The sequence below is a fragment of the Bombus vosnesenskii genome, unplaced genomic scaffold, assembly GCF_011952255.1.
Source record: "Bombus vosnesenskii isolate JDL3184/JDL3185 unplaced genomic scaffold, Bvos_JDL3184-5_v1.1 scf7180000015241, whole genome shotgun sequence".
NCBI classification, from domain to species: domain Eukaryota; kingdom Metazoa; phylum Arthropoda; class Insecta; order Hymenoptera; family Apidae; genus Bombus; species Bombus vosnesenskii.
This window is the reverse complement of record NW_022883898.1, coordinates 238,327-250,418: the sequence shown is the minus strand read 5'-3', so window position 1 is coordinate 250,418 and position 12,092 is coordinate 238,327. Positions and strand designations below refer to the sequence as shown.

General features: G+C 37.8%; 1 protein-coding gene across 1 annotated transcript in view; it reads left to right on the top strand.

Moving 5' to 3' along the window:
* Window positions 1-12,092, top strand: part of LOC117241075 — a 237,934-nt gene that overhangs the window by 109,032 nt on the left and 116,810 nt on the right. The window contains exons 11-12 of the mRNA XM_033507059.1: window positions 820-1,022; window positions 2,242-2,434. Of these exons, the coding sequence (XP_033362950.1) occupies window positions 820-1,022; window positions 2,242-2,434 (396 nt within the window). The remainder of the gene's footprint in view (window positions 1-819; window positions 1,023-2,241; window positions 2,435-12,092) is intronic.

The window sequence follows — 12,092 nt, the reverse complement described above, 5'->3', positions numbered from 1 at the left end:
AGCGAAGACCTATTTTGCATAATCTTCAAACTTTACATAGCTAGAGATTCATTAGAGATGGTCATTGGAAAAGTGGACTTCCTGTTTACTCGATGGATTTCGGAAATATTTCAATTTTTCAAGCCATATGTTTCAAGCATGGAAAGGAAAAAATTAGAAGAATACATTTAACATTTACATAACAAGAATAATTTAACATTTCGTAGGAACTGTTGAAAAACTGACTATAAGTTTTTCGATAAATATTTGCTTTTCATCACAAAATTTCTAATAATATACATACACACACGCGCGCGCGCACGTTATATATGTTAGTACAAATACAATTTATTTCAATAAATTACAATCCATTGTATAATTTTTACATGATGAATTATTTCTTAATACGTATCTCGTTTGTATTTACACTTTTTTCGTAATTAATGTGCAAGTTTTAACATTACGTTAAATGACAATTATTAGATTGCGGATTTTTATGGATTTATAGGAAATTTGAAAATGAAAAAATGCAGAGAATGCATCATATATCAATGCATTATATATTTTATTATATATTTTATTATTACTATTATATATTTAATGCATTATATATTATCAGTGCATTTACACATTTGATATAAAATAATATATCGAAATATATAAAATACCTAAAGTATAGTACTTTATTTAGTAAGTGAAACAATTGTCTATACCTACATTTCATTTTTTAATTATGTCCATAATTAAAAAATATGAATTTATATAAATATCTACAGTCTAACAATTATGAGTACGAAATATTAATAGCTATAGTTTACTAATAGGAATATTTGCTACTAGGCGTTTGGTCACCTGGAAGCGAGCCACCGCCACCCCCAAAGGAACCGAGTCCTGGACAGAAAGAACCTCCAAAGGATACTGGAATCCCTCCTGTCTGGACGCCTTCCAGCGCCGGAACCAGCCCAGTTCCTGAAAAAAAGGAATTTCGACCGGTGCAATTCGAAAGCCCTATTCTGAGCCGAAAAAAGCCAGCGCAGCAAGAAGTAAGTTATCAAGAGACATATGCTACGATCCATTTCGTTCGCCCACAAACTCGAACGAGATTTAATAGTCTCGTTTGCACCCCACTAGAAATACGGAATGTAAACGTTTGTTGAAACGATCGAAATATAACGTTACTTAAGGGTTTATTATATTTACGTTTTTATTTATAATATTATATTAGATGTATGAAAGAACTTTGTGCTATTAGGTCTACACGTCCCCGGAAATTTCTATTTGTTTTAAATACATCTCAAAGAAACTTCAAGTGGCTATAATCGTATTGTTTCCTTGCTGAAACCCGTAAAGCAATATATACAGGATGGTTGCTAACTGGTGGTACAAGCGGAAATGGGGTGATTCTACGCGAAAAAAGAAGTCGAAAATATAGAATAAAAATTTTTCGTTCGAGACTTTGTTTTCGAGAAAATCGACTTTGAATTTTCGCTCGGTACGGGTGCACTTTATCGCGTATCGTTATAACGGATCTCACTGTAGATCGTTGTCTCGATGGAAAATAAAAAAAAAAATAATTTTATTCTATATTTTCGACTTCTTTTTTCGCGTAGAATCACCCCCTTTCCGCTTGTACCACCAGTTACCAACCACCCTGTATAATATACCAGTAATATAGTGCCGTAAATGCACTATTTGAACGAACACATTTTTTGTATTTTCATTGGTAAAAGGACCAAAGAATAAATTTGTAAATTAGTATAATTTTTCATAAATAACCTTTATTGTTGAAAACCTTCAATAATTTCTTTATTACGTATCCTTCATCGATGTTACAGAACTTTTAAAAGCATAGAATTTTTTTCGACATCTACTCATTACTATTGGTTTATAACTTTTTTTAGTAGACGCTTACTTATTTGAGAGATCATGTACATGATTGCTTAATAATCTCTCATTTATTTTCAAAGGGATATTTGACTATACACGAATATTCATGTATGGTAATGTATATAATATTTCCAGATTTGTGAAGATTTATTTTATTTATATAATTAATATATTACATACATCGTGGAATTATAATTAGGATTCAGCTACATTTGAGTTTTCGAAAATTTAAAATCATTTAAGTCTATTTATTATTATTAGCCATTAGTTGTACGAATGTCTTAACAGCACGAGTATTAATAGAAATCAGAATTGCTTTAGAAATTTATATCCCTTTATTATTAACGCTTTTTCTTCGTTCGTGTCATTTGTCAGAGTACACAGGAGGCCCCACCACCTTGGGAAACGGAAGAAGAAAAGAAAGAAACATCCCGAAGTTGTTATGACAGCAGTACGCGAATTGTCAATTCGCATTCAGCACCTTCGCAAGGATTAAGTTCGTTAAGTTCAACACCTCATCTGCCACGTGCCCAGAATCCAACAATAACGCTGCTTCAGAAAGCAAGAGGTGAAAGACAAACCTCAACGTAAAAAATAGATTCATATAAAAAAAGAACGAATAATAAAGTTTTAAAAAAATACGAAAGAACATTTAAATATAACACGCGGAAATATAGCTTTATTTAAGAAATTTAAAAAAATTTTAATGTATATTTTGATATTTATTATTACTACTATTTATTTGTTTTTCTTTACATGTACAGTTGCACGTACTCGAATTTGTTCATACTTGAAACAGAATAAGCTTCTTAATATTGAATCTAACAACTTGAGCTTTTTCGAGAAGTTGGAAGGATTAGTTTACTAAATGACGTGCAAAGGACTTTTCGAAAAATGACATTTAATTGTAATCGCAAAGAACATAGTGAAGTAGTAAAATAGTAAAGCTTGTAACGAAACTTTAAAAAATACGTTCTGTGGATTTATGTCAGTTACATATATACATATACATATACATATACATATACATAAGCTGCAAATTTAATCAAAATCGCTTAATGCAGAAACAAGCCGTAGCCTTCGGAATTTTCAAATTTATTGCAGTAATAAACTGAAAGTAGTGCTAGTAAAAAACTGCAATTTTTACTATTTTTAATCGTTTGTAGCACATAGCAACGTTAACCGATTTCGATAAAATGTATATAACTGATATAAATCTACAAAACACATGTTTAAAATCTTCATTGCAGTCTTAGATATGAAAGTTGTAAAAACCCAGCTATACTGTTTTCTGCGCAATTCCAACCAATTGCGGTTTTTTCGAAATTCTTTTATACGTCATCTAGTAAACTAATCCTTTCAACTTTTCAGAACAACTCAACTCTTTTGGTTTCATTTTAAAAAAGTTATTCTGTTTTGAAGGATGTACGATTACGAGTGACAGTAATATAAATTTATAAATATATGAACAAAGGAAATAAAAAATATATAAAAAGAATATATATATATATATATATAGTAATAATCATTATATAGCATATGTATATAAAACATATACATATCATATAATTATATAACTATTAAATGTGTTATATAATTACATGTTATACATTATATTGCATATACGAAAGAATTGTATAACAATTATATGTTATATATACATATATAATGATTATTATATATGTTGAGGTTATTCGGTGTGTAAACAGAGAAAACACGTGGATAAATTGTAAGGTAGAAAATATATTTAAATAGAAGTATAATAAGTAAAAATACAATTTGAGCTGGTCCAGATCCGCACGCTAGCTGTGTTACCTAATAACTGAAGACCCCGAAGCCAACGTCGCCTGTCTACTGTTTATGGCCTGACTTCGTCGCAGTCTTTTGTCTACGCGCTGTCGAGGGCTTCAGTGCTTGAGAAAACTAAAAAAGACCAGATCAACCAGACCACTTCAACAATATGTATCTTTTTTATATATTTTTATATATTTTTTATTTCCTATTTCTGAGGCATTTATAAATGTATACAATTACTGTCACTCGTAATCGTACACCTTGAAAAAGATAACAGAATAACTATTTTTAAAATTGGAGCAAAAGTGATTGTTATATGTCCATTTATCTCGGAACACGCGATTCACTCGGATACAATTATCGGGATCCTTTATAGTGTTTTTGAAAATTTATCGTGAAGAGTGATGAATGAATTGCCCCTTTCACTCGTTTACTTGATATTGTCACGTAAAATAACACAAGAGAACAACAACAACAAAAAAAAACTAGAAAAAAAGCTTTATTTTTCTTCTAACACAATTCACAATATTTCTTCCGAGCTCTAGGCGTGACTATCCAAGACTGAGACTTACAACTCGACTTCCGATCGGATTCGGTTATTTGTCTTTTGTCACCCCTCAATATCCCCACTATCCTTGAGTTTGTTAGGCATCCGCGATCGCCGCCACGCAGGCCTTCTCCTCGAATATTCAGCGGAAGGATCGTTGGGATATTGATGGCTCATTAGGCACTTGGGCGATATACATTGTTTATACATGCCACATCTTTATCTCCGATTTTAAAGTGAGCCGGTCGTGACAGCGGCCTGGTCTCTGATGTGGATTGACGTTACAATATCGTCGCGATCAATATTTACAACACCAGGCTACAGATGCTCAGCCATGTCGAGTTACATGAATTACAAATTTTGTAGAGTTTTAAAAAGTTATTACAAAGAATTTCCAATTGTCTGAACGTGAACTCTATAAGGTGTATCTCACGTACTCCTTCGTTTCTCGTTCTTGCAGTCAATGTATTCATAGCAGAGCGATTCGAAACTAGATAATAGCGATCAATTTATAGAATGCGGTCGTTGACAAATTTTAAATTACAACGTATATAAAAGAAAATATTTAACATGTTAATGATGAATTATCCTAGCTCAACGAAGTAAAAAAAGAGTCTAGATGTTTGTGAGGATGTAAATAATAATATTGTACATAGTTACTTTTCAGACAGACGGCTGATTTAAAATCGATGTATGATTGTAATAATAACCATATATGTTATGGATTTTGGAAGTTAAATTTCAATATAAAACACATGAATTCCTTAGAATATAAAATTATATGATAATATTAGGTCGTCAGGAAAGTTTTTTTGCCGCTCGCCGCTCGGGGCCTTATTTCGTTCTGCTCGTGTAAACAAACCACCAGATCACTCTACCGTCAATTGTGTGGTCACTAGTTATCCTCTGGTAAGGCAAGAGAGCAGTTCTCGACGTTAGTAGAAAGTGCATCGAGTGTTTTTTGCGTGATGAAATATTTTTTTTTTTTTTTTTTATTTATTTGTTGAAATTACAATCAATTCTCGCGTTGAGAATTTTCAGTAATTTTTCTGGCGTGGCGCAGTGACATGGCTATTTATTTACAATAAGTTAATACTATTATAGCTAGGTATAATTTATAAGTATTATAAGTAAGTGCATATGCTTAGTTTGGATAATTAAGTGAATCTGACGTTTAGATCTAGCGGGTAGTGCCTCTTCAGCCTGCGAGTCTGGTCCGTCGTATGGAGTAGTCCAGTGATTAGGGGGTTTTGGTGTTTGTTGATTCTTTTGCTGTATCTGTTGCTATATTTTGCTATTTCCTCTTTGACGGTGGGTATCTTGAGGTCGCGGTGTATTGTTTCATTGGTTACATACCAAGGTGCGTCAATTAGGGATCTTAGCGTTTTCGATTGAAAGCGTTGGAGTATTTCAATGTTGGAGTTGCTTGCTGTTCCCCATAGTTGGATTCCGTAGGTCCAGACAGGTTTTATTACGGTCTTGTAGAGGGTAATTTTATTCTGTATATTTAGTTTGGAGCGTCGGCCCGTGAGCCAATAGAGTTTTTTTAGTTTGTCCTTTAGTTGCTTCCTTTTATCTGAGATGTGTGTCTTCCACGTTAGTCTCCTGTCCAGGGTCATGCCCAGGTATCGGACTGTGTCCCTGCTAGGAACTGTTGCATTGTTGATGGTGACCTGGGGGCAGGTTTGTTTTCGGAGCGTGAAGGTTACATGTGTGGATTTCTTTTCGTTGACTTTGAAGCCCCATTTGTGAAACCACTTTTCCATGGAGTCGAGACTTCGCTGGAGAGTGGATGAGGCTATTACCGGGTCAGCGTGGGAAGCTAATAGCGCTGTGTCGTCTGCAAATGTCGCTATTGTTATGTCATTTGATATAGGTAGGTCGGCAGTGTAGATGGAGTACAGTAGGGGTCCGAGGACACTACCTTGGGGTATGCCGGCTTCTATTGGGAATGTTGCGGAAGTGGCGTCTAGGTATTTAACCATGAATTGCCTATTGGTTAGGTAAGATTTTAGGATGGAGTAGTAGGGGTGGGGTAGGATCTTTTTAAGTTTGTATAGTAGCCCTTCATGCCATACTTTATCGAATGCCTGTTGGATGTCTAGGAAGACCGCTGAGCAATATTTTTTCTTTTCGAGTGTTTGGCTGATCGTATGAGTTAGGCGGTGGATTTGCTCTACTGTAGAATGATGCTTTCGGAAGCCGAATTGGTGATCTGGGAGTGTTTTCAAGTTCTCCAGGATTGGAAGGAGTCGGTTCGTGAGCATCTTCTCGAATAGTTTGGACAGGGTAGGTAAAAGACTGATTGGGCGATAGGAGCAGGTTTCGTGTATCGGTTTACCGGGTTTGGGGATGAGGGTAATCAATGAGATTTTCCAAGCCTTAGGATAGTGTTCCAGGCGAAGGATAGCATTAAAAATCGATGTGATGAGTGCTATCCCTTTTGTGGGAAGTTCCTTGATTGCTCTATTGCCTATTAGGTCGTGTCCTGCTGCTTTCTTGGGGTTTAGGCGACTGATTGTTTCTAGAGTCTCAGCAGAGGAGAAGGGTTCGATAGGAGGGGACATTTGGAAGGGGGTGTGCAGGTATTCAGTAACGTCCGCGGCGGTTTGGGGGAATGGGGTTTGAATACTTTTGACAAGTGATTTGCAAACAGGTCGGCTTTTTCTATGGGGCTTCGCGCCCATCCACCTTGCGGACGGCGGATAGGTGGGATTATTTGTGGGGGGCGTGTGAGTTTCCTGGAGGCCTTCCATAGTGAGTAGTTGGCGTCGGCTGTGGGGGACAAGCTGGCGAGGTATTTATGGAAACAGTCGTTTTTATAGTTTCTTAGGGTTCTGGATAGCTTTCTAGTTGCGTTGTTAAGTTTGCGTTTGTCCTCCGGTGTTCTATGGGTTTGCCATACTCTTCTTAGTCTTCGTTTTTCTGCTATTTTTTTTAGTATGTAATGGGGATATTCTTGTTTGCTGTTAGATGGCTTTGTCGGTGTGGAGAGGCGGATTGCGTTTATTATGCTCGTGTTTAAGTATTCCGTGGCTGCTTCGATATCTTCCTTTGTTTTTAGTGGGGTGAAGGCTGAGGTTGAGTGTGTAAAGACTTCTCTGAAGAGCTGCCAGTTGGTGTGTTGGTTGTGAATGGTGCCATTAGGTGTATTCTCGATGATTGTTGAACTGACTGTTGCTATCACGGGAGAATGATCAGAGGAGAGATCAGCCGAGGAGTTGATCTGGACGTGTCTTGATGGGATATTTTTAGTTATGAAGAAGTCGAGAAGGTCGGGTATTTTGTTGGTGTCAGTGGGCCAGTATGTGGGTTCGTATGTGGTGAGGTAGTTGAGGTTGTTGTTTGTTATGCTGTTTAAGAGGTTTTTGCCTCTTGCTGTAACCAGTCTGCTGCCCCATTGGATGTGCTTGGCGTTATAGTCTCCTCCAACTATGAATCTGTTGCCCAGGGTGTCCAGGAAGTTATCAAAGTCTTCTTTGGCGATGGAGTGTCTGGGAGGGCAGTATACTGCTGAGGTGGTGATTGAGCCATGACAGTCTTCTATTGCCACGTTTGTTGCTTGGAGGTAGTCTTTCTGGAATGATGGGAGTTCGTAGTGCTTAATACTTGCTTTGATTATTATTCCGGTGCCACCGTGGGCCTTTCCGCTGGGGTGTTGGGTATGATAGAATTTGTAACCATTTATTTTCAGGTAGCTCTTGTCGGTGAAGTGGGTTTCCGACACGAGCATTACGTCGATTTGCTGGTGTTTTAAGAAGAGTTCTAGTTCAAGTTTGTGTTGCGCTAGACCGTTGGCGTTCCAGAGTGCTATGCGCCTTGATTTTATTTTGAGTCGGGGCGTGCTAATTTTTCCACGATGAGTGTTAGTAGCGATAGCAAGTGATTTATTTGCTCAGATTGTTTCTCTATTAGCTTTTCAAGCCTTGAGGAGTTGTCTGTGTTTGGTGGGTTGGGGTCACTGTTTTGGGGAAGGTTCCTTTGGCTGTTCGGGTTGTTTTGGATGCCTTGTACTGCTTGGGCAAAGGAGGTTGAGGTGGAGATGAATTTGGTGGGACTGTGCGTTTGGTTGGTTGAGGGGGTTGGGGTAGTCGTGAATTTCGGCGGGCTGGGTGTTTGGTTGGATACCTCTTTTGCTCTGGGCTTAGGGTACCTGTTCGTGTATAGTGTTTTATATGCTGGGCAGCCTTTGTAGTTGGCAGGGTGGTCCCCTTGGCAGTGGATGCATTTCGCTGGGGTTTCCGGTGATTTGGCGCACTGGTCAGTGGAGTGAGAGCCTGCGCATTTAACGCAGCGGAAAGTATGGTTGCAGTATTTCTGCGTATGACCGTACCTTTGGCACCTTTTGCACTGCACTATTTCTTTTTTCACGAGCGGCGGTTCGATCTTAACTATCGCGTTCATTAGGCGACTGATGTTATATATTTCCTTATTGTTCGGTTTTTGTTTAATGTCTAGGAAGAATAAGGATAACGGGTCTTTCGAGACTCTATGCCTTATATTACTTACGTTGACGACTTCGTGGCCGAGTTTTGAGAGTTCGTATTTTAGTTCGTCTATATCTGCTGAGTGGTGTATGTTTCGTAGGACCACCCGGAAAGGCCTTTCCTGTTTAAGTTGGTAGGTGTGGAAGTTGGCGTTCAGGGTCCTGAGTGTCTTGGTGAGTTTTCTGTACGCTTCTGGGTTCGTCGGTAGTATTTTCACCTTGTTGTTGCTTATCTTGAGGTTATATTCCTCCTTGCTGGTATCTCTCTCTAGGGACTTGGTCATTGTCTGTATGTCAATGACGTCGTCCACAAAAATTGGTGGGGGAGGGGGGATTCTCTGTGAGTGTTGGTTTGATGGCGGTTCTACGATTTCCATGGCGTCGTTTGAGGATTCCAATACGGCGAACCTGTTGTGTGTGTTTATTTGCGTTGCTGGTTCTATTTTCCTCTTCTTTGTAGTGTTAGCGTCGTTAGTGCGGAAAGTTCTGCTACACTTCTGCCACGGGGGGGGGGTAGCTCGGGGTAGCTGCGAGTCTGCTCCGGAGAGCCTGGTCGCGGTTGCTGGGCCATCATCGAGCTAGTTAATTCGGAAAGAACAACTAGTCGTGAGGCTGTGAGGCTAGTATTCGTGTTGGGGTTAGGTGCGTGGGATTTTCTTCTCCCTAGGGGGTAAGGGGCACTTAGCTGTGTTCTCTTTCGACGTTTGGGCGACACGTGTTGTTTTCGAACTACGCTGGGCACTAGAGACACGTCTGCACGCTTCGGCACTCCACAGCGAACAGTGATGAAATATGGAAGACCAAAAGATGCATTTTCGTCACGTTATGTTTCATTGCTTTAAAAAAGACAGTACGCCTAAAAACACTGCAAAGGTGATTTGTGACGTTTGTGGTGATCGATTTATAACTATTCAAACAGTCCGGAATTGTTTTAGGAAGTTTAGAGCCGGAAATTTTAATCTGAAAAATGAAGATCGCAGCGAACGTCCATCCACCACTGATACTGACCTTATCAAGGCCTACCTCGATGAAAACCCAAGATCTAGTGTTCGTGAGATAACAGATACTTTAAACATTTCGCGAATAACGATTCATGAGCATTTAACAAAGCTTGGGTATGTTAATCGCTACGAAGTGTAGGTTCCCCATCACTTGACGGAGAGCAATCCCCTGAATCGAATCTCGACATGCGATTTGCTAATTCAACGCAACAAAAGAGTACCATTTTTAAAAAAGTTTATTACTGGGGGTGGAAGTTGAATTCTCTGTGACAACACCGCGCGTAAGCGATCTTGGTCGAGTCGAGATAAGTGCCCTCTCAGTGAAAAATGGCATTATGAGGCTCCCGGAGAGATGGCAAAATGTGGCAGAAGAGAAAGGATCATACATTATTTAAGAAAAGTACACAGGAGGAAATATATTTTATACTTACCTGCTATTAAAAAAACGAAAAGAAATTTCCGGACAACCTAATATAATTACTAATTAATGATTTTATTACAATTCTCTTATAATACGTTTCATTCTAGCCTTTTCATATGTTTCAAGGGATTTAATTTTAAACGTTTGGGGAGTGGAGAAAGTGTAAACACTTTTGGAATACGAATGATGAAAAATTTTGGAAGACAAAATGCGAGCGATGCTGATAGACGCGCATCTCTTGGGAGATTTTTGAGCAGAAATAGTCGTGACTGTAGCATGTACCATAAATATAACGCCAACCGGTGTAAACAAAATGGCAACACCACTAGAAGAGTAAGTAGGTAAGAAGCCGACTGCTTTGTATTTGAAGATATTTAGGAGTATCACATACTATTATATACCCAAAGAGGCAAGAAATAAGTTAGATAAAAGAGCAAAGAGAATATCTGTAAGGATATGTACAGAACAGCTTACAGAATATATGATTTGAAAAGTAAGGAAATAGAGGTGGTGAGGGCGGTAAAATTGAATAAAGAAGTCAGCGGTTCTAAGCTGTTACAGGAAGGTGGATATGAAAGTGACTCGGGAAAAACAATATATGTTGAAGGAAGCACAAAAGAATACCGTGAGGATGAAAAACAGATAACACCGTTGATTGAAGACATGGAAGAGGACGTAGAGAATCAACAGTAGGAAATTAGTGATAGCCTGTGTGATGATAATGTACAGAACAGGAATCACATGAGATAACATATAAAGAAAAAACTATCAGATTTAGAACATAGAATAAGTTTCAAACAAAGGAAAGAACACAAAGGCGAGGAGTAGAAAAATGGAACAGGCAAATAATGTGATGTTATGTAACATATTGATTTCTAACAATGAAGATGTGGCAGTGACTTCAGGAGAAACAGAAAACTGGAAGAAGGCGATGAATGAATAAATAATGTCCATGGAGCAGCGTAACGTGTGGAACTTGGTACCGAGAAAAACTCAAATGGGAGTTATAAAGAGCAAGTAGATATTCCATGTCAAATTCCGTGTTCTCAACAAAGTAGTACTGTATAAAAATAGATCGGTAGGCATTGGTTGTCAGCTAAAGTTAAGAGTACATTGTGAAGTATCCTCTGCACTGGTGATAAAACTAGAGACTGTTAAGGCTATACCAGCATTAACCATTATATATAATTTAAAAATAAAGCAGTTTGATGTAAAATGCGCATATTTACATAATAAGATAAATGAAGTTTATGTTATAATGTGGAATAACTCCCAGGATTTACAAAGGCTCGAGACAAAGCCTGTACTTGAATAGAAGTATATATGGACTACCCCAGCTAGGATATCACTGGAATCAAAACATAAATGATGTTCTTAGGAACGAATGATTTAGGAATGCCAAGATTAGAGGAAGACCCATGCGTTCATAAAATTTAGGACAGAAATAGTATAATATTACTATATGCATATGTTGTGTGTGCATGCGCATATGCATGTTAAGTATAGTCAAGGAAATTAGAACTATTTCTAATATATGACATCCTATGACAGTAAGAGGAATTAATAAGCAAATAGAGTTACTTCAGAACCAAAATATTAATTTCTTAAACATGAAGATCGAGGAGAATGAATTAGAATTAAGTTTGTTTCAGACAAGTTATACAGATAAGATTCTTAATACAAATTAGTGCAATCCAGTAAAGACACCGATAGATTCACAACAAAATTTAGACATTCACGATAATCCCACAACGGTAGACACGCAGATATATCGGGAAATGCTCGGGGATCTGTTTGTAGGCTCAGGGCCTAACATATCGTTTTGTACAAGCAAGTTATTCCAATACAGCCAAAACCCTAAATCCATTTAAAGGCGTTGAGAAGGTACAGGTACCAAAGATCATAGATTTCACTACAGAAGAGTAGGGTATAGCATAAACGCGACTACAGATGCAAACTGGAGCGTTACATCGGACG